The 23,430-nt window shown below is 42.9% G+C and overlaps 1 protein-coding gene across 5 annotated transcripts in view; it reads right to left on the reverse strand.

Annotated features, from left to right (window-relative positions):
- Positions 1-23,430, reverse strand: part of LOC132394242 (A disintegrin and metalloproteinase with thrombospondin motifs 3-like) — a 518,265-nt gene that overhangs the window by 37,648 nt on the left and 457,187 nt on the right. For 3 of the 5 annotated variants that reach the window (XR_009512231.1, XM_059970122.1, XM_059970121.1), the window contains exons 15-18: positions 20,965-21,088; positions 8,621-8,704; positions 8,192-8,272; positions 3,600-3,763 (exon numbers count right to left, since the gene is read on the reverse strand). Coding sequence is in view for 4 of the 5 variants with exons in the window: in XM_059970122.1 (XP_059826105.1) it covers positions 3,600-3,763; positions 8,192-8,272; positions 8,621-8,704; positions 20,965-21,088 (453 nt within the window). In the remaining variant the exon portion in view is untranslated. The remainder of the gene's footprint in view (positions 1-3,599; positions 3,764-8,191; positions 8,273-8,620; positions 8,705-20,964; positions 21,089-23,430) is intronic. The other 2 variants (XM_059970123.1, XM_059970124.1) reach the window with 2 other exon arrangements.

Genomic DNA, 23,430 nt, shown 5'->3' on the forward strand with positions numbered 1-23,430 from the left:
ATAGAATGACCTGAGGGGGAACACTTTCACACAGAGGGGGTCAGTATATAGAATGATCTGAGGGGCAACTCTTTCACACAGAGGGGGTCAGTTTACGGAATGACCTGAGTGGAGCACTTTCACAGAGAGGGTGTCAGTATATAGAATGACCTGAGGGGCAACTCTTTCTCACAGAGGGGGTCAGTATATAGAATGACCTGAGGGGTAACACTTTCACACAGAGGAGGTCAGTTTACGGAATGGCCTGAGGGGCAACTCTTTCACACAGGGGGGTCAGTTTACAGAATGGCCTGAGGGGCAACTATTTCACACAGAGGGGGTCAGTATATAGAATGATCTGAGGGGTAACACTTTCACACAGAGGGGGTCAGTATATAGAATGACCTGAGGGGTAACACTTTCACACAGAGGGGGTCAGTATATAGAATGATCTGTGGGGCAACTCTTTCACACAGAGGGGGTTAGTTTACGGAATGACCTGAGGGGAGCACTTTCACAGAGAGGGTGTCAGTATATAGAATGATCTGAGGGGCAACTCTTTCTCACAGAGGGGGTCAGTATATAGAATGACCTGAGGGGTAACACTTTCACACAGGGGGGGTCAGTTTATGGAATGACCTGAGGGGCAACTCTTTCACACAGAGGGGGTCAGTTTACGGAATGGCCTGAGGGGCAACTCTTTCACACAGAGGGGGTCAGTATATAGAATGAGCTGAGGGGCAACTCTTTCACACAGAGGGGGTCAGTTTACGGAATGACCTGAGGGGTAACACTTTCACACAGAGGGTGTCAGTATATAGAATGACCTGAGAGGCAACTCTTTCACACAGAGGGTCAGTATATAGAATGACCTGAGGGATAACACTTTCACACAGAGGGGGTCAGTTTACGGAATGACCTGAGGGGTAACACTTTCACACAGAGGGTGTCAGTATATAGAATGACCTGAGAGGCAACTCTTTCACACAGAGGGTCAGTATATAGAATGACCTGAGGGATAACACTTTCACACAGAGGGTGTCAGTTTACGGAATGACCTGAGGGGTAACACTTTCACACAGAGGGGGTCAGTTTACGGAATGGCCTGAGGGGCAACTCTTTCACACAGGGGGGTCAGTTTACAGAATGGCCTGAGGGGCAACTATTTCACACAGAAGGGGTCAATATATAGAATGATCTGAGGGGTAACACTTTCACACAGAGGGGGTCAGTATATAGAATGACCTGAGGGGTAACACTTTCACACAGAGGGGGTCAGTATATAGAATGATCTGTGGGGCAACTCTTTCACACAGAGGGGGTTAGTTTACGGAATGACCTGAGGGGCAACTCTTTCACACAGAGGGGGTCAGTATATAGAATGACCTGAGGGGGAACACTTTCACACAGAGGGGGTCAGTATATAGAATGATCTGAGGGGCAACTCTTTCACACAGAGGGGGTCAGTTTACGGAATGACCTGAGTGGAGCACTTTCACAGAGAGGGTGTCAGTATATAGAATGATCTGAGGGGTAACACTTTCACACAGAGGGGGTCAGTATATAGAATGATCTGTGGGGCAACTCTTTCACACAGAGGGGGTTAGTTTACGGAATGACCTGAGGGGAGCACTTTCACAGAGAGGGTGTCAGTATATAGAATGACCTGAGGGGCAACTCTTTCTCACAGAGGGGGTCAGTATATAGAATGATCTGTGGGGCAACTCTTTCACACAGAGGGGGTTAGTTTACGGAATGACCTGAGGGGAGCACTTTCACAGAGAGGGTGTCAGTATATAGAATGACCTGAGGGGTAACACTTTCACACAGGGGGGGTCAGTTTATGGAATGACCTGAGGGGCAACTCTTTCACACAGAGGGGGTCAGTTTACGGAATGGCCTGAGGGGCAACTCTTTCACACAGAGGGGGTCAGTATATAGAATGAGCTGAGGGGCAACTCTTTCACACAGAGGGGGTCAGTTTACGGAATGACCTGAGGGGTAACACTTTCACACAGAGGGTGTCAGTATATAGAATGACCTGAGAGGCAACTCTTTCACACAGAGGGTCAGTATATAGAATGACCTGAGGGATAACACTTTCACACAGAGGGGGTCAGTTTACGGAATGACCTGAGGGGTAACACTTTCACACAGAGGGTGTCAGTATATAGAATGACCTGAGAGGCAACTCTTTCACACAGAGGGGGTCAGTATATAGAATGACCTGAGGGGGAACACTTTCACACAGAGGGGGTCAGTATATAGAATGATCTGAGGGGCAACTCTTTCACACAGAGGGGGTCAGTTTACGGAATGACCTGAGTGGAGCACTTTCACAGAGAGGGTGTCAGTATATAGAATGATCTGAGGGGTAACACTTTCACACAGAGGGGGTCAGTATATAGAATGACCTGAGGGGTAACACTTTCACACAGAGGGGGTCAGTATATAGAATGATCTGTGGGGCAACTCTTTCACACAGAGGGGGTTAGTTTACGGAATGACCTGAGGGGAGCACTTTCACAGAGAGGGTGTCAGTATATAGAATGACCTGAGGGGCAACTCTTTCTCACAGAGGGGGTCAGTATATAGAATGACCTGAGGGGTAACACTTTCACACAGGGGGGGTCAGTTTATGGAATGACCTGAGGGGCAACTCTTTCACACAGAGGGGGTCAGTTTACGGAATGGCCTGAGGGGCAACTCTTTCACACAGAGGGGGTCAGTATATAGAATGAGCTGAGGGGCAACTCTTTCACACAGAGGGGGTCAGTTTACGGAATGACCTGAGGGGTAACACTTTCACACAGAGGGTGTCAGTATATAGAATGACCTGAGAGGCAACTCTTTCACACAGAGGGTCAGTATATAGAATGACCTGAGGGATAACACTTTCACACAGAGGGGGTCAGTTTACGGAATGACCTGAGGGGTAACACTTTCACACAGAGGGTGTCAGTATATAGAATGACCTGAGAGGCAACTCTTTCACACAGAGGGTCAGTATATAGAATGACCTGAGGGATAACACTTTCACACAGAGGGTGTCAGTTTACGGAATGACCTGAGGGGTAACACTTGCTGAATTAATGTCATTGTTTATGCCTTTGGCTGGGGAAGAGAAGATGGTTAAACTGTACAGTTGAGTCTCTTGCTACACAGTGAAAACAATGATGAGATATTCTGTGCAGAATGAAAAGATCTTGAGAGGTAATTTAAAGGTCAGCATTGCACTGTATATCATGCTGTAATCACATTACCATTGTCATTATGTAATCTGAGAAATTTATTTGGTCTAAGGAGAAAATAAATTGAATAAGATAGAAAATATTAACATTAAGAAACAAATTTTTTTCTCCACCAACTTTTATCTTCACATCAGCCACATCTGTCTTAGATCATCTGCTGCTGAAGTATACACCTTAATGTATACAAACCTCATTGTTTATACATAGCTTGCTCTAAGGAGCTAGTAATCAGTTCTTTTATCCTTTATCTTGTAGATTTTATTCCTGGTTATCTGGAATCAGCATTGGAAAATGTTCTGAGATCCAAAGTCATAACATTCCCAATGTTGTTGTATTATTGATAGAAGAATGAAAAGAGAAAATACTCACCAAGACCACAACAGCATCGTGCAAAGGGCCATCTGTACGGAGAGTTTCCATATCGTTCTCCAAGGTGTATCTCCATTCTATACCAAGCTCAATAAAAACTTTCATCTTGGCTTTTTCACCTTTACCATTTAGAATGTAGTGGCCTGTAGCCTGGTTCTTGAGAGCTGGTGGACAAATAAAAAACTAAAGTATGTGCGGGAAAATAGTTCTCGAACACAAATGCAGCATGGCTATGTGAATTAATTATTTTGGAACATTTCAACATAAGATATTAAAGTTGAGAAACAAAGGACAGATATTCAGAGCTTAAAATGTAAAAGTTGGTTGAGTTGTTTATTTTAATAGGAATATCTATTAGACATCACTCAGCAAGGAACAATCTGTCACGGAAAGATGTTGCAAAGAAAGCTTTAAGGGAATAAAGGAGATATGGTGAAGTACCAGCATTATCCATAGAACAAAAGCATTGGATAGATGATTAGTGTTGAGAAAGTTGGTTTGCCCAATAAACAAGCCTTAACGGGAGAATTTCGAGATTGGAGAACTATTCTCTCCAGGAAAGTTAAGCCTTCGGACGATATGGTTTAGTAGAAGAAGTTGGATGACTAGCATGTGAGCAACCATTTCTTGGCCTGGGCATCTATGTTCTTACATTGATTCAGGAAAGGTTATCTAGACATCGATCAGTGTTCACCTTCTTTCACTTTTCAACTTTCTGATTGCTTCATACTTCTAGTGAATTTATCAAATCTAAACTGAGGAACTGGTTGACAAGGATGGGCTTGCTTGGTAATTTAGTTCTTGCATTAGTGAGTTTTGTCAATGTCAGCAATCATTTTTGTAGCTGAGTCTATCTGTGATTCCAAACAACCTCCAAAATCTTACGACAAAATGCAGTAATATCCAAGCAGTATGATTTAGAGGTACTTTCTTTCTACATAGTTGGAAAGCTCTGGTTTAGTACCCCGTTCCACAGCTGGAGACCATAGTTCAGGTTACCTGTCACTGAGTACAGGCAGTTTCCAGCTGAGATGTGAAAATGGCACACTTCTACATCACATGAGCATAACATATCCAATGTTTTTAATCATTTACTATCAATGCCAATGCAGTGGGCCTAGCCATCGGCTCTTGCTTTTATTGCTGCCTGCTAGACCTGATGCACACAATTGCATCCTCCATGTTTCCATTTATAAATAACTACTGGTACAATTAATCTAAATGGTTTTGTATGGCATTACTGAGTGTAGAAATAGATTATTTGGTAAAATAACTGTTTCCAGGTTAAGTTGTTGTCATTGTGGTGTCCAGACATTTTATTTGCTTATTTCACAACTACTTGCTGTTCCATTCAATTACTGGATTAACCAAAAGTTCTTTAGCAAGTTACAATTTATCAAAATGGTATTATAACCTATAAATTAATTTGAAATGCAATCTTTCTTACAGCTGGTCAAAACAGGAGATGTAAGTGTCCAACAAGGAACAACAAAAAGAGTCAATGAAATAGGTCAATAAGCCAGAGATTTCCACTAGAAAGAACATTGCTGAGCCAAGCTGTTTGGATTTCACTGGGTTTTCTGGGTCGATGAAGTTAGCAACTTACTGCTATTTCCAATACTTGTGATAAAACAATTAGCAATACTTTCAGTAAGTTGTTCAATCCAGTTAGCTATATTAAAACCTATAAATTACTACAATAAATGGCAAAAATCAAATCACCAGAGGAGCTCAGTGGAATGGATGGGGGTGGGGGTGGGGTGGCAAGGAAATGTAAACTTTGCAAATCATGAGCCTGCATCAGGACCTGGCTAAGAATTTCTGACCAAAATCATTGCCTGTTTCTCTTCACACAGATGCAGGCTAACCTTCTATTTCCTGCAGACACCATCCACTGTCTGTATTTAAAAAAAAACTTGTTGCTCTACACACCTCCTTTGAACTTTACCCAGCTCAACTTAAATTCATACCCTCCATTATTAGATATTTAGACCCTGGGAAAATTGCCTACTCCATCTATGCCTCTCATCATTTTATAAAATGCTACTAAGTCTCTCTCAGTCTCTGCCAATGTAGAGAAAACAGCCCTAGTTTCTCTAATCTCTCCTTATCCAGGCAGCATTCTGGAGAGTCTCTTTGTCAATCTCTCAATAGCCTACATATCTATCCCATAATCAGAAGACTACAACTGAATGCAATACTTCAGATGTGGCCGAACCAGAGTTTTCTCCTGCTGCAACACACTGTAACTTTATGATTTTTGAACTGGGTGTCTTGACTAATAAAGGCAAGCATACTACATTCTTTCCTCACCATGCGATAGAATTGTGTAGCCACTTTCAAGGTGTTATGGACTTGGACCCAAACTCCCTCTGTACATTAACATTGTTATGGGTCCTGTCATTAACTGTGTATTTTCCATTTACATTTGATCTCCCAAAGTGTAATACTTTACACCTGCCTGGACTAAACTCCATCTGCTACTTCTTCACCCATAATTGCAACTGATCTACATCCCTCTGTACTTTTGGGCAACCTTATACACTATCCACACTGTCAGCGATCACTGTGCTATCAGTAAACTTACTTATCCACCCATGCATGTTTTCATCTGATTCATGGATGGGTAGAATAGAACCATTGCAGTCATATACCAACTAGGAACCCATGGAACAAAAACAGGTGAACAATGAAAGTTAAGTAAGGTTTCATTTCAGAACATTTTTTATAATAGCAAAATGTTATTTCTTGAATTATGCCCTTGCACTTTAACAATCTAATCAGAGATGCCATTTACATATATTTAATCCTTCAAATTTTAAATAATATAGACTACAATTTTCTCTAAGTTCCCAAATGCTCATCACCATCATAGAAAGAGCTTTATGTTTGGTGCTTATGAGATGAGTGAAATCATACAGTATTTCTGAAGTACGGTGCATTTCTTGTACACCTATTGCAACATAATTTCTGTTTATGGAGCTGAAGATGAATTTCTGTCTTATAATTAATGATATTATGAGATTTAATATTATAAAAATGGATCTGAAGCAGACCCCTGACAATAGGGTTTGCCCATAAAGTCTGATATGGCAATGAAAATTCATAGGACACAAGTGTCTGTGTTTGTGTGTGCGTGAGTGTGCGAATGTGTGCCCGACATGTCTTTATTAATTACTGCACAAAGCGGGCAGTTAAGGGTTGGGGAGAAGATGGGACACATGCCTATAAAGTACATTTTTTTAAGATCCCCCTCCAAAAGTGGTGTAATTTAAATTCTACACACACTGCTGAAGTGTTAACTGGCGCCTGTATTGCTGATATTGTTCCATGCAAAGAGAAAGTCACATCAGTGAGGCAATTTTGTACAAGTAGTCTTACGGAGATGAGCAGAAGAAACATTGCACTTTGAACAAATGCTAGTTAATTAATGGTATTATGAGAGCTAATATTATAAAAATGCATCAGCCCATAGTATTACAGGAAAAATTCCAGCATGGATAAAGCAGTGGCTGATTGGCAGGAGGCAGAAAATGGGAATAAAGGGAGCCTTTTCTGGTTGGCTGTCCCCAAAGACCTGGGATTATATGTCAATAATATGACAATATTATATGACAATATGAAGATAGGTGAAGGGGCAGTTAGTTTTGAGGAAGTAGAGAGGCGACAGAAGGACTTAGATTAGGAGAATAGGCAAGGACATGGCAGATGGAATATGGTGTTGGGAAGTGTATGGTCATGCACTTGGGCAGAAAAAATGGAAGTGTTGACTCCTATCTAACTGGAGAGACAATATAAAAAACTGAGGTGCAAATGGACTTGTGCAAGATTCACTAAAGGTAATTTGCAGGCCGACTCTGTGGCGAGGAAGGCAAATGTGGTGTTAGCATTCATTTCAAGAGGATAGAATACAAAAAGACAGATGTAATGTTGTCACTTTATAAAGCACCGGTGAGGCCTCATTTGGAGAATTGTGAACAGCTTTAGGCCCCTTTTCTTAGAAAGGATATGTTTACACTGGAGAGGGTTCAAAGGAGGTTCACAAAAATGATTCCAGGATTGAATGGCTTGTCATATTGACAGTGTTTGATGACTCTGGACCTATATTCACTAGAATTCAGAAGAATGAGGGTTGACCTCATTACAACCTGTCGAATGGTGAAAGGCCTTGACAGAGAGGATGTGGAGAGGATGGTTCCTATGATGGGAGAGTCTAAGACCAGAGGACACAACCTCAGAATAGAGTGGCATCCTTTTAGAATGGAGATGAGGAGGAATTTCTTTAGCCAGAGAGTACGAATCTGTGGAATTCCTTGCCACAGGCAGCTATGGAGGCCGTCATTGGGTCTATTTATAGGGGAGGTTGATAGATTCTTGACTGGTCAGGACACAAAGGAATACGGGGAGAAGACAAGAGATTGCGGCTGAGAGGAAAACTGGATCTGATATAATGGTGGAGCAGGTTCGATGGGCCAAATTCTACTCCTATATCTTACGGTCTTATGGTCTAACTTGTTTGGATTAGTCCTTCAAATTGTCATCTGTTGCTTCAATGGGTAAACTTTATCAAGCTGTGGCAGGTTAGTACTTACCAAGAATGTGAGGAGATACCTCATCTTCTTGGATGAACACATGTCTAGAACCAGCTGGGATATCAAATATCTTTAAGTAGCCTTTGCATGTGTCATCATCAATTATAGAAGCAAAAAGAAAGAACAACACAGTGGTGGTTAATATGGCATTCCATGGAATTTTGATCTGAAGAAGGTAACGTTAAGCTAATGCACAATTTCCATATCCACTTCAAATAACAAACTAGATATGTGACACATACAACCAAGCCAAATTTTTTTCTCTCTGCCTTAGAGAAAAAAATAATGTATGTGTTTGTCACAAGTCCATCTTCTCATGTGATAAACTTGTACAAAGGAATTACTGAGCCAGTGGATGAACTGAATGATGAACACGTTTGCAAAAGCAATATTCTGATGCTCCACCCTTTGATCACTATCATTACTTACCAAAAAAATCCCCCGAGTGCCTTGATTCAGAGATATCAAGGTTTCTAGCCCCCTTGGGTAAAATGAATGCTCCTCTGGTTCGCCCTTGAACAAAATGGTTTTGTCAGTTTTTCAGGTGATTGTCTTGTTTTCATAGACCACATTTGTGATCATTATGTAAAAGAAGTAACTCTGCCACAATTGAGGTAGAGTTAATGACATATGTTTCCAAATGAGAAACAGCTACTAGAATAAGATAGGTTATTGCCAATGAAAAAAAGCAGAAATCAAAAGTGTAAGAGACGTCCAGCTCAGGCCAGACTGGATACTTGCAAATATGTTTTCCCAAGGTTCCAAGCTTGTTTTTGTATCTCTTGTTTAATTTTTTACCTGTTGAAAGAGTTTAGGGAGTGATTAGCTGCTACTGAGTCACCACAATTCATGGTCAAGACAGTCATTCCTGAATATTGATTAATTTCTCTTTCTGCATCATAATATATAATGTTTCCTCTAATTTATGTTCCATAGCATTTTCAGTACAATAGCAATTAGCAACCAGAGGATATGTTCTTAATGTTTAGGGGTGGACTGTATCAGTCTGTGCCTTGACGCAAACTCCAAATGTTGCAAGACTGTTGTTCCACATGTCCAGGGAGAAGATAGGGCATCACCAAACTACTCAAAGTGAACTTCCGGATAGGACGTGCTTCACTTACAGATAATCTTGCCTCGTTTTATTTTTGACTCTTTTTCATTTGAATTCTGCTCTTATGGCAATATGCATTGCACTTCAGACTACTGATAAAGTATGATGAACATATCACAGTAGTCATGTTTTCTGGGCTTCCTAATTATCCACATGGAAAAAAGATGATAACATGAGAAGACCTAACCTAAGAAATAAGAACAGGAAGATACCATGCAGCCTCTCAAGCCAGTTCTACTAATCAAAAGAAATATCATGGGTAATCGCCTCCATCAATTTACTATTGAAATTTATTACATAGACAACATACAACTTCAAATTAGCTGAAGACACTAAGAAACGCTTTTATTTCCTCTCTACGCAAGTAATATCAGATCACAGGGGTTTTGCATGGTATGCTGGCAATGGCGTAGTTTACAACAATCCACATCACCAGCATCATTCCACAGTGAAAAAGGTTTATACTCATGAATGGAAGACTTTGAACAGAAGCCAGTATAAAGCTGACACAAAGGTTTACTCGTCTTTACTTCAGTTGGAGGTCTTGCTCTCTAACTCTGTGAGTTGGAACCTTTCTAGCTTCTGCTGCAATCTGCAAGTAGCATTCTGCTGGAGATTGAGAAGCTTTCAATGCACAGAACAGAGGGGTCACTTTGCTGCTTTGGCACAGGGAAATGCAACCGATATGCCGATATCCATTACTTGACAGAAGTTAGCTGAGCCTGAAACAGACACGAAATGAATGGCCTCCTTCAGCACTGAATGATTCTAAATGAGTGCTAATGGCAGTGCTTTCCATTCTGTGTGCTGCAGCACATTGGGACCTCAGCACGTATGACAAATCAGGAGCTTAGAATGAAACTCAGCTGTTGCACTCCAGGCAAGTATACTTCATAAGCACTAAATCTATCACTTGTCAGATCTCAAGATGTATGGTTGTGGCTCAGAATACACTGCTGTAGTGAATAGTTCTACTCCGGACTGCATTTAGGTCTTTGTAAACAGTCCCTTGGAATTTAGGAAAGGGTGCCTGCACTCCAAATGAGAGGTGGAAGATACCGGTGTGGTAATTCATGTCAGCTGTTTGTTATACATACTGTATAACACCATAAGACACAGCAGCAGAATTAGGCCATTTGGCCCATCGAGTCTGCTTTGCCATTCATTCAATTGTGGCTGATTCTTTTCTCCCCTCTTCAGCCCCACACCCTGGCCTTCTCCCTGTAACATTTGATGCCATGTCCAATCAAGAACCTATCAAGCTCTGACTTAAATACAACCAATGACCTGGCCTCCACAGCTGCCTGTGGTAACAAATTCTACAAATTCACCACCCCCGGCTAAAGAATTCTCTTCGCATCTCTGTTTTAAATAGACACCCCTCTAACTTGTGGCCACGCCCTCTTGTCCTAGACTCCTCCACCATGGAAAACATCCCTTTCATATCTACTCTACATTCGAAAGGTTTCAATGAGATCACCCCTCATCCTTTTGAATTCCAGCAAGTATAGACACAGAGCCATCAAACATTCCTCATATGATAACCGATTCATTCCTAGAATCATCCTTGTGATTCTCCTCTGGACCCTCTCCAATGGCAGCACATCTTTTCTAAGATGAGGGGCCCAAAACTGTTCACAATACTCAAGGTGAGACCTCACCAGTGCTTTCTAAAGCCTCAGCATCACATCCTTGCTCTTGTATTCTATAGCTCGAGATGAATGCTAGCATTGTATTTGCCTTCCTCACCATCGGCTCAACATGAAAGTTAAACTTCAGGATGTTATCCACATGGATGCCCAAGTCCCTTTGCATCCTAGATTTTTGGATTTTCTCCCTGTTTAGAAAATAGTCTGCACATTTAATTCCACTACCAAAGTGCAAGACTGTGTATTTTCCAACATTGTACTTCATTTTCCACTTTCTTGCCCATTCTCCTAATCAGTCCAAGTCCTTCAGCATCCTACTTGTTTCCTCAACACTACCTGCCCCACCACCAGTCTTCGTATCATCTGCAATCTTAACAGAACCATCTATTCTGTCTTCTAAATCACTTATATACAGTATGAAAAGAAGCGGCCCCCAACACTGACCTCTGTGGAACACAGCTTGTCACTGGCAGTCAAACAAAAAAGGATCCTTTAATCCCACTCACTGCCTGCAACCAATCAGCCAATGCTCTAACCACGCCAGTAACTTTCCTGTAATAGCATAGGATCCTAACTTGGTAAGCAGCCTCATGTGTGGCACCTTGTCAAAGACCTTCTGAAGGTCCAAATATACAAAATCTACTGCATCCCCATTTTCTATCTTACTTGAAATCTCCTCAAAGAATTCCAACAAGTTCATCAGGCAAGTTTTTCCTTCAAGGAAACCATGCTTTGTGCTATCTTGTCCTGTGTCACCAAGTACTCCATAACCTCATCCTTAACAATTGACTCCAACCACTGAGGTCAGGCTAACTGGTCTATAATTTCCTTTCTGCTGCCTTCCTCCTTCTTTCCAATTTTCCAGTCCTCTGGAACCATGTCAGAGTCTAACGATTTTTGAAAGATCATTGCTAATATCTCCACAATCTCTAATGCTACCACTTTCAGTACCCTGGGGTGCAGTTCATCTGGTCCGGGTGACTTATGTACCCTTAGGTTTCAGTTTTTTTGAGCAACATTTCCATTGTAATAGTAACTGCACTCTCTTCTCTTCCCCCACACCCTTCAATATCTGGCACACTACTAATGTCTTCCACAGAGAAGACTGATGCAAAATACTCATTTAGTTCATGTTCCATCTCCTTGCCCCGTTATTATTTCTCTGGTCTCATTTTCTAGCGGTCCTATATCCACTCTTGGCTCTTTTATTTTTTACATATTCGAAGAAGTTTTTACTATCCACTTTGATATTGCTTGCTAGGTTACTTTCACATTTCATTTTTTCCCTCCTAATGATTCTTTTAGTTGCTCTGTGTAGGTTTTCCAAAGCTCACCAATCCTCTATCTTCCTGCTAATTTTTGCTTTTACTTTAGGTTTGACTTCTCTTGTCAGTCACGGTTATACTATTTTGTCATTTGAGTATTTCTTCATTTTAGGAATACATCTATACTGCACCTTCCTCATTTTCCCAGAAACTTTCACCATTGTTGCTCTGCCAGCATCTCCTTCAAATTGGCTTTGACCAACTCCTCTCTCATGCCACTGTAATTTCCCTTACTCCACTGAAATACTGCCACATCAGACTTTACTTTCTCCCTCTCAAATTTCAAGTTGAACTCAATCATATTGTGATCACTGGCTGTTTAGGTTTCTTTTTACCTTAAGCTCCCTAATTGCCTCCGGTTCATCACAAAACACTCAATCCAGCACAGCTGATCCCCGGGTGGGCTCAACGACAATGCCATAGGCATTCAATAAACTCAATCTCTTGAGATCCATTTACCAACCTAATTTTCCCAATCAATCTGCATGTTGAAATCTCCCATGACTATCCTAACATTTTTTTGACACGTTGCCCTGTATAGTCCTGACAGAGCTCTTGGTTCACAGGTATGGAGATACAAGAATACCAGAATTTAGGTAATAATACAAGCATTTTCTTTCCCTCACACCCCTCTCTCTCACACACACAAACATGCATTCTAAGCACTCCAGGTTAGAGGACAAAGGAGAATATGGGAGAGGAGGGGTAGCACAAGTCCTGTGCGTATAGAGGCTCAGAGCATTCAGTGAATAATGATGGGAGCCAACTGAAATCCTGGCAGCTTCATTTCCTAGACGTATCCATCAACATCACATTGAGAAATGTTCATCGGAATTCACTTGCAAGTCGCTGGGAACCCATAATCTGTCAATATCAAGTAGTAGCATATAGCTTTTGTAGCATAGTCTGGGTGAGTTGGCCACTTTATGAATATATGAGCAGCCTGCTCTAACTCATCTCTTCTGAAAGAATATCCTAATCCCTTAAAATCTGTCCTGACAGCATTGCCATGACAAGATTCCTATTGCACTAAACTAATTGGTCAGAGTACAATGCATCCAGTGTTTCCTTACTCACTTACATCCATAAAAGGTCAGTATACTGATAAAAAAACATGCAAGGAGTGCACTTTAATCAATTAGATAAGATGACAACATCACACGTAGTTTTGTTAATCTCCATTTCCCATGCTGCTGATTATCAATTACAGCTCAGTGTTCAACCATCATCCCCTCACTAATCAACAAGTTTCAGAACCTGGGCCTTTATTCAATCCCGTGTAACTGAATCTTCAGCTTCATTAATGGAAGATCACAGTCAGTGCAGATTGGTGAGAACATCTACTCACTGACAATTAACTCCTCAGGGATATGTGCTTACCCCACTGCTTTACTCTCTCTACACTCATGACTGCGTGGCTGGCCACTGCTCAAACACCATCTATTAATTCATTGATGACACCACTGTTGTTGGCAGAATCATAGATGGTGATGAGGAGCAGTAGAGGGGTGAGATAGACTGGCTCTTTGTATGGTTTCACAACAATTACCTCATATTTAGTGACAGAAAAAGCAAGCAACTAATTGTGGCCTTAAAGAGAGGGAAACTGGGAGAACACACTGCAGACCTCATTGAGGAGTCAATGGTGGAAAGGTTAACAACTTCAACTTCCCAGGCATCAACATCTCAGAGGCCAATAAATTGATGCAATAATCGATAAGGAACACTCGTGGTTTTACTTCACTAGGGGTTTGAAGAGATTCGGTGTGTCACTAAAGACTCTTGCAAATTTCTTCAGATGTACACTGGGGTGTATTCTGACTGGTTGCAACATAATGTGATGTGAAACCACCAAAGCAGAGGATCACAAAAGAATGTAAAGTGTTGAAGACACTGCCAGTTCCATCACATCCACAAGTTTTCCTGCCATCAAGGACATCTTCAAGAAATGGTATCCATCATTAACTGAGACATGCTCGCTTCAGGTTATTTCGAGCAGACGAGGCAGTACAGAAGCCTGAAAGCATACACTCAATGTTTTAGAAACAACAAACAAGAGAAAATCTACAGATGCTGAAATCCAAGCAACACACACAAAATGCAGGAAGAACTCGGAATCGAATGCAGGAAGAACTCGAATTGGAACAAGGAGGCAGCGGGAGAGCACCTAAGGATTTCCAGTGGGAAGATATTTTGAGTTCTCGGGGGAAGAGAGAGGCCAGACTGCACAGGCACGTGACGTCAGCCAGTTGAATGTGAACAGTTTAAAAAGAAGGCAGCCATATCCAGCGGGCAGCGGAGTGAGAGGCAGCAGAGTGAAAGGGCTTTGGCTCCACGGGCTTCGGCGGTAACGGGACGAGGTGAGGCAGTTGTTGTATATGTGTGAGGCCAGTTTTCTGTGGTCAGTGTCAGATGTGGGAGGTCCTGGAGTCTCCCGGCATCCCAGATGGCCACATCTGCACCCGGTGCATCGAGATGCACTCCTAAGGGACCGAGTTAGGGAACTGGAGCTGCAGCTCGATGACCTTCGTCTGGTCAGGGAGAGTGAGGAGGTGATAGAGAGGAGTTACAGGCAGGTGGTCACTCCAGGGCCATGGGGGACAGAGAAATGGGTCACAGTCAGGAGAGGGAAGGGGAAGAGTCAGGTACTAGAGAGTACCCCTGTGGCTGTACCCCTTGACAATTACTCCTGTTTGAGTACTGTTAGGGGGCACAACCTACCTAGGGGAAGCAACAGTGGCTGTGCCTCTGGCACAGAGTCTGACCCTGTGGCTCAGAAGGGTAGGGAAAGGCAGAGGAAGGCAGTAGTGAAAGGGGACTCTATAGTCAGGGGTTCAGACAGGCGATTCTGTGGATGCAGGAAAGAAACTTGGATGGTAGTTTGCCTCCCGGGTGCCAGGGTCCGGGATGTTTCTGATCGCATCCAAGATATCCTGCGGTGGAGGGAGAACAGCCAGAGGTCGTGGTACATACCGGTACCAATGACATAGGTAGGAAAAGGGAAGAGGTCCTGAAAGAAGACTACAGGGAGTTAGGAAGGAAGTTGAAAAGCAGGACCTCAAAGACAGTGAGAATAGGAAGAGAATGAGGTGGAAGATAAATGCGTGGCAGAGGGACTGGAGCAGGGGGCAGGGATTCAGATTTCTGGATCATTAGGACTTCTTTTGGGGCGGGTGTGACCTGTACAAAAAGGACTGGTTGCACTTGAAACCCAGGGGGACCAATATCCTGGCGGGCAGGTTTGATAGAGCTGTTGGGGAGGGTTTAAACTAGTTTGGCAGGGGGGTGGGAATCAGAATGTGAGTGCAGGGATTAAGGTAGGACAAGGGCATGATGCTAAAAGTTCTGAGTTGATGAGGAAGGACAGGCAAGGGACAGAACATAACTGTAGCCAGTTAAAGGGGTTGAAATGTGTCTACTTCAATGCTAGGAGTATTAGGAACAAGGAGGATGAAGTTGTGGCCATTACTGAAACATGTTTGGATGAAGGGCAGGATTGGATGATGCAGGTCCTGGGGTTCAGGTGTTTCAAAAGGAATAGGTTGGGAGGTAGAAAGGGGGGGGGGAGTGGCATTGCTGGTCAGGGATAGTATCACAGCTATAGAAAGGGAGGACGCTGCAGAAGGAGTGTCCACGGAGTCAGTCTGGGTGGAAGTCAGAAATAGGAAGGGATCAATCACTGTGCTGGGAGTAGTCTATAGGCCTCCAAATAGCCCCCGGGACACCGAGGAGCAGATAAGCAGGCAGATTTTAGAATGGTGCAGGAAATACAGGGTAGTAGTTACGGGTGATTTCAACATCCCTCATATTGACTGGCACCTCCTGAGTGTAAGGGGGATAGATGGGGCTGAATTTGTCAGGTGTGTTCAAGAAGGATTCCTGACACAGTATGTGGACCGGCCGATGAGAGGAGAGGCTATACTGGATCTAGTTCTGGGTAATGAACCTGGTCAGGTGACAGATCTTCTGGTGGGGGAGCATTTTGGTGAGAGTGACCACAACTCCCTTAGCTTCAGCATAGCTATAGAAAGGGATAAAATCAGATGAAATGGTAAAGTGCTTAACTGGGGAAGGGCTAACTTTGAAGGGATGAGGCAGGAACTAGTGAGAGTAAATTGGAAACAGATGTTCAAAGGGGAAAGCACAGAAGTAATGTGGGAGAAGTTTAGAGACCACTTGAGCTGGGTTCAGGATAGGTTTGTCCCACTGAGGCAAGGGAAAAATGGTAGGAAAAGGGAACCATGGCTGACGGAACATGTGAGGCAACTCATCAAGAGGAAAAAGGAAGCATATGCTAGATATAAGAAGTGGGAAGTAGGAGGGGCTTATGAGAAATATAGGGTAGGAAGGAAGGAGCTAAAGAAAGGACTTAGGAGAGCTCGAAGGGGGCATGAGAAGGCCTTGGCATGTAGGATTAAGGAGAACACCAAGGCGTTCGATGCTTATGTGAAGAATAGGAGGATGACGAGAACGAAGGTGGGACTGCTAAAGGATAAAGGGGGCAACACGTGCCTGGAGGCGGAGGAGGTTGGGGAGGTCCTAAATGAATACTTTGCTTCAGTGTTCACAAGTGAAAAGGACCTTGATCAGGATGAGGTCGAAGTAGAGCGGGCCTGTGTGCTGGACAATGTGGAGATTAAGGAAGAAGTGCTGGATCTTCTTAAAAACATTAAAATTGCTAAATCCCCAGGGCCGGATATGATACACCCAGGTTGTTGTGGGCATTGAGAGAAGAGATCGCAGGAGCATTAGCTATGATCTTTGAATCCTCTTTGGCTGCAGGGGAAGTGCCGAAGGACTGGAGAATAGCAAATATAGTTCCCTTGTTTAAAAAAGGTAATAGGGAGAAACCGGGGAACTATAGACCAGTGAGTCTTACGTCAGTGGTATGCAAATTACTGGAAAGGACTCTTAAGGATAGGATCTATGAGCATTTGGAGAAGTACAGTCTACTCATGGATAGTCAAAATGGCTTTGTGAAGGGAAGATCGTGTCTCATGAGCCTGATTGAGTTTTTTGAAGAGGTAACAAAAGAAATTGATGAGGGTAGGGAGTGGTTGTGGTCTACATGGACTTTAGCAAAGCATTTGATAAGGTCCCTCATGAGAGACTCATCCAGAAAGTCATGAGGCATGGGATAAGTGGAACTTTGGCTGTTTGGAAAAAAAAATTGGCTTAAAGGAAGAAAGCAGAGGGTAGTTGTGGAAGGAAAGTATTCTGCCTGGAGGTCAGTGACTAGTGGAGTGCCGCAGGATCTGCCCTGGGACCCCTGCGATTTGTGATTTTTATAAATGACCTGGATGTAGAGGCGGAAGGATGGGTGAGTAAGTTTGCGGATGACACAAAGATTGGTGGATGGAACTGTAGGTTGTCGAAGGTTACAAGAGGATATAGACAGGCTGCAGAGTTGGGCAGAAAAATGGCAGATGGAGTTCAATCCGGACAAGTGTGAGGTGATGTATTTTGGAAGGACAAACCAGAAGACTGAGTACAGGATTAATGGTCAGTTACTTAAGAGTGTGGATGAACAGAGGGACCTTGGGGTTCAAATCCATATGTCCCTCAAGGTTGCTGCACAGGTTGTTAGGGTAGTTAAGAAGGCCTGTGGGATGCTAGGCTTCATTAACAGGGGGATTGAGCTCAAGAGTAGAGAGGTCATGTTGCAATTCTACAAATCTCTGGTGAGACCACACTTAGAGTATTGTGTTCAATTCTGGTCACCTCATTATAGGAAGGATGTGGAAGCTATGGAGAGGGTGCAGAGGAGATTTACCAGGATGTTGCCTGGATTGGAGAACAAGTCATATGAAGCAGGTTAGCAGAGCTGGGACTTTTCTCTTTTGAGCATAGAAGAATGAGAGGGGATTTGATAGAGGTCTGCAAGATTATGAGAGGCATAGATAGGGTGGATAGTCAGTACCTGTTTCCCAGGGCACCAATAGCAAACACCAGAGGGCATATGTACAAAATTAAGGGAGGGAAGTTTCGGGGAGACATCAGGGGTAAGTTTTTTTACACAGAGTGTTGTGACTGCCTGGAATGACTTGCCAGGGATGGTGGTGGAGGCCAAAATATTAGGGGTATTTAAGAACCTCTGGGACAGGCACATGGATGAAAGAAAAATGGAGGGTTATGAGGTAGTGTGAGTTTAGTACTTTTTTTAAGGATTATATGGGTTGGCACAAAATGGAAGGCTGAAGGGCCTGTACTGTGCCGTAGTGTTCTATGGTTCTAACTCAGCAGGGCAGGCAGCATCTATGGAAAAAAGCAAATAGTCGATGTTTCGGGCCAAGACCCATTATTAGGGCTGGAAAAGAAGATGGGAAGTCAGAGTAAGGTGGGGGAGGGGAGGAAGAAGTGAGATGTGTTACATGGTAAGTGAAACCAGGTTGGGGGGGGCGGTTGAAGTAAAGAACTGGGAAATTTACTGGTGCAATAAAGAAGGGGGAATCTGATAAGAGAGGACAGAACTCCATGGCAGGAAGGGAAGGGGAAGGAGCACCAGAGGAACGGATGAACAGGTAAGGAGAGAAAATGGGAATGGGAATAGTGAAGGGGGGGGGGGCAATTAACATACGCTTTAGAAACTGACGTTCATGCCATTAGGCTGGACAATACCCAGACAGAATATAAGGTGTTACTTCTCCAACCTGAGTGTGGCCTCATCGTGGCAGTAGAATTGGACTGATTGTTGGAATGGGAATGGGAAGTAGAATTTAAAACGGGTGGCCACTGGGAGATGCTGCCTTTTCTGGCAGATGGAGCTTAGGTGCTCAGTGAAGCGGTTTCGCAATCTATGTCCGGTCTCGCTGATTTACAGGAGGCCACACTGGGAGTACTGGATACAGTAGATAATCACAACAATCTCAAAGGTGAAGCGTTGCTTCACCTGGAAGGACTGTTTGGGGTGATGAATAGCAGTGAGGGAAGGATGTAGGGGCAGGTGTAGCACCTTCCACTTGCAAGGGTAAGTACTAGGAGGGAGATCAGAGAAAGCAGTGATCCCTGCAGGAGGTGTGTGGGTGGTGGGATCCCATTGGAGATGGCAGGGGTTGTGGAGAATTATGTGCTGGTGGGGTGGTGGGTGAGGATGAGGAGCCCTGAGCCTGGTGGGGGGGATGGGGTGAGGGCAGACATGAGTGAAATGGAAGAGATGCTGGTGTGGGTAGTGTTGATGGTGGAGGAAGAAAGCCCCTTTCTTTGAAGAGAGAGAACATCTCATTCATTCTGGAATGAAAAGCCGCATCTTGAGAGTAGATGCTGCAGAGATGGAGGAACTGAGGGAAAGGGATGGCATCTTTACAAGAGACAGGGTAGGAGAGGTATAGTCCAAGATATCAGTACATAAACTGTCTCCAGAGACAGAGAGATCAAGAAAGGGGAAGAGGTGTCGGAAATGGACCAGGTAAATTTGAGGGTAGGGTGGAAGTTGGAGGTAAAGTTGATGAAGTTGACGAAGTCAGCATCAATGCAGTCATCGATATAGTTTAGGAAGAGTTGGAACCAATGCCAGTGTAATCTTGGAATGTAGGCTGTTCCATATAGCTGACAAGAAGATAGGCATACTGAGATCCATGCAAGTGCCCATGGCTACACCTTTTTGTTTGAAGGAAACGGGAGGAACCAAAGGAGAAATTATTGAGAGTGAGCACAAATTCTGCCAGACGGAGGAGAGTGGTCGTGAAGGGGAAAAGTTTCAGGAACAATTTCTTCTGCTCCACCAACGGGTTTCTGAATGGTCCGTGAACCCACAAACACAACTCACTGTTCATCTTCTGTACTACTCACTTCTTTTGTAGCATGCAGTAATTTTTATGTCTTGTATGGTACTAGAGTCATAAATTTCACAACACATGTCAGTAATGTTTGCTCCTGCCTTGTGATTTTGTCTGTTATTTCTGTCATTTCAGGAAAATTCTTACTTATCCCATAGTAAATTGGAAGATTTAATAAAAGGTTATTAATGCTGAGAGAGCCTTTAAGGCAACTATTAACTGAATAAAGGCACACACTAAAGCTACAATGAAATGTGTAAACAATTTATGTGGTCAACTTCGCTCTGTAAAGTCAATTGAAGTCAGGAAAAGCCATGTTCCCTCTGTACAATCACCCAGAGGGCAAATGGGTACTCCTATGTAGGCAGGGATCTTAAATACCCACAGCATTATCCAAGGAAGAAGCTAAAATTTCTATTAACACTACCCAATTGTAAGGAATCCTTTCATTCTCTGTGCACTAAGGGTGATTTTAACAAACATAAGGTTGCTTTAATTACACAAATGCATAATGAATGTATGCCCAAAATGTTCCACTGTTGTTACCTCTGAGCAGCAGTGAGCCACCCTGTTAGGCACATTTATATCATCCTTCTCGGTGCAGATCAGAATATCCTTGTCATCTTTCTTTGGCGTATGTCTTCAAAGATTATAACTCCCTGAGAATTTCTTGCTTTCCCAGAAGATGGGTGGAAAGCCCTTAATCTGTTTCTGCCAGGATTCTCCCTTATACATAATCGTTATGGAAGTTCCATATTTATATTTGGCATAGATCACAGTGGGTTATAATCAGTAATACTACTGGGTAATCCCAGTCGGTGACTGTTCAGAAAATGCCCATGAAAATTCTGCCACAGTGATCTTGTCATATTTCAACGAGGAAGTTCAATGCAAATCAGAATACTCCTACCTAGTTTTTTTGGTGTTCGGGTGAATGTTCCTTTCACTGTTCTGCAGTGTGAGTTGTCCCCACCACATACTCCACACTTGTCATCCACTTTGTTTGAACCGATTTCTTTGTCACATCCCACTTTCTGTAGAGGCAAACCTTTAATCAACATAGCAGCACACTGCAGCATTAAAACAGAGGAATTGCAATGGACCATTTAGCACCACACACTAAATGCTGGAGGAACAGCAGTCCAGGCAGCATCTATGGAAAAGTGTATAGTCGCATTTCAGGCTGAGACCCTTCATCAAAACTGGAGAAAAAAAAGACCAATAAGCTCTTTCACTGTTCCCATCAACCAATTAGATCACAGACGAGCTCACCATAGAATCCTTTAATCTGTTTTCACTCTGTGCTTCCTTTACCTAATAAATTCTTGATCTTAAAAGCTTTAATTAATCTAATTAAGACCATAAGACAAAGGAACAGAATTAGGCCATTTGGCCCATTGTGCTTGCTACACCACTTCATCATAGATGATTCATTTCCCTCTCAAACCCAATTTCTGGTCTTCTCCCCATAACCTTTCTCACCCCGACTACAAATTCCACAGTTTAACCACCCTCTGGTCAAAAGAATTCCTCCTCCTCTCTGTTCTAAATAGCCCTCTGGTCCTAGACTCCCCTATGAAAGGAAATGTCTGCTTCACATCCACTCTGTCTCGGCCTTTCAACATTCAATAGATTTCAATGAGATCCCCCTGATTCTTCTAGTGAGTACAGGCCCATAGCCTTCAATCGCTGCTCATATGATAACCCTTTCACTCCTGCATACATTCTTGTGAACCTCCTCTAAACCCTCTCTAACATCAGCACGTTTCTTAAATAACGGACCCAAAACTGCTCATAATACACCGTGAGGCCTCACTAGAGCTTTATATCCTTGCTTTTATATTCTAGCCCATTTGAAATGAATGCTAATGTTGTATTTGTCTTCCTCACCACAGACTCAAACTGAAATTAACCTTTAGAGAATCCTGCACATGGACTCCTAAATCTATTTACATCTTGGATTTTTGCATTCTCTCTCAGTTTAGAAAGTAGTCTCTGTGCTATTGCTTCTACCAAAATGCATGACCATTTACTTCCCAACACTGTATTCCATCTGCCATGTCTTTGCCTATTCTCCTAACCTGTCTAAGTCCTTCTGTAGCCTCTCTACATTCTCAACACCGCCTGACCCTCCACCTATATGTTGGCCACAAAGCCAATAATTTCATCATCCGAATTGTAGATGTGAAACATAAGAAGAAGTGGACCCAATACAGACACATATGGAACACCTCTAGCCTCTCGAAGCCAATTCAAAAAGGACTCCTTTATTCCACACTTTGCTTCCTGCCAATCAACCAATGCTCTATCCATGCTAGTATCTTTCCTATAACACCCTGGGTCCTTATCTTGTTAAGCACCATGTCAAATGCCTTCTGAAATTCCACTTACACAACATCCACCGATTCTCCTTCTCTATCCTACCTCTTACTTCTTCAAAGACTTCCAACAGGTTTATAAAGCAAGATTTACCCTCAAGGAAACCATGCTGACTTTGGACTATTCTGTCATGTGCCTCCAAGTACCCTGAAATCACATCCTTAACAATCGACTCCAACATCTTCCCAACCACTGAGGCCAGGCTAACTGGTTTGAAATTTTTCAGTCTTCTGGAACTATGCCAGAATCCATTGATTCTTTAAAGATCATTACTGATGCCTCCACAATCTCTTCAGCTACTTCTTTTAGAATTCTGGGGTGTACTCCAGGTGATTTGCCTACCTTCAGACTGCTCAGTTTCTCAAGCATGATCTCCCTAGTAACAGCCACTGCACTTGCTTCTGCCCTCTGACTCTCTCGAACTTCCAGCATACTGCTAGTGCCTTCCACAGTGAAGAATCATGCAAAGTCCTTACTCAGTTCATCTGCCATATTCTTGTCCCCCATTACTATCTTCCAGTGTCATTTTGTAGTGGTCCAATATGTACTCTTGCCTCTCTTTACACTTTAGATATCTGAAGAAACTTCGGGCAACCTTTCTGATATTATTGGCTAGCACTGACTTGATTTTCCAATCTACCTGCATTTTGAAATCCCCCATGACTAACATAACATTGCCTTTTTGACATGCTTACTCTATGTCCCACTGTAACTTGTAGTCCACATCCTGGCTACTGTTCGGAGGCCTGTACATAACTCCCATCAGGGTCTTGATACCCTTGAGGTTCTTAATTCTACCCACAAGGATTCTACTTCTTCTAATGTAAAATGGAGTTCTAGATTTCTACCAGTAATCAAGTAAAAAACCTGTTTCAATTGACTTGAGAATACCCAATTCTATTTCTCTTGCCAGAACATTTTTTTAAACTAACCTCATTTAGTTCATGTAGAATTTCAGAAGTCTCAATATCTCCAAGCCTTTAGAATAAAAGTCAAG

This window comes from Hypanus sabinus, chromosome 5 (assembly GCF_030144855.1).
Source record: "Hypanus sabinus isolate sHypSab1 chromosome 5, sHypSab1.hap1, whole genome shotgun sequence".
NCBI classification, from domain to species: domain Eukaryota; kingdom Metazoa; phylum Chordata; class Chondrichthyes; order Myliobatiformes; family Dasyatidae; genus Hypanus; species Hypanus sabinus.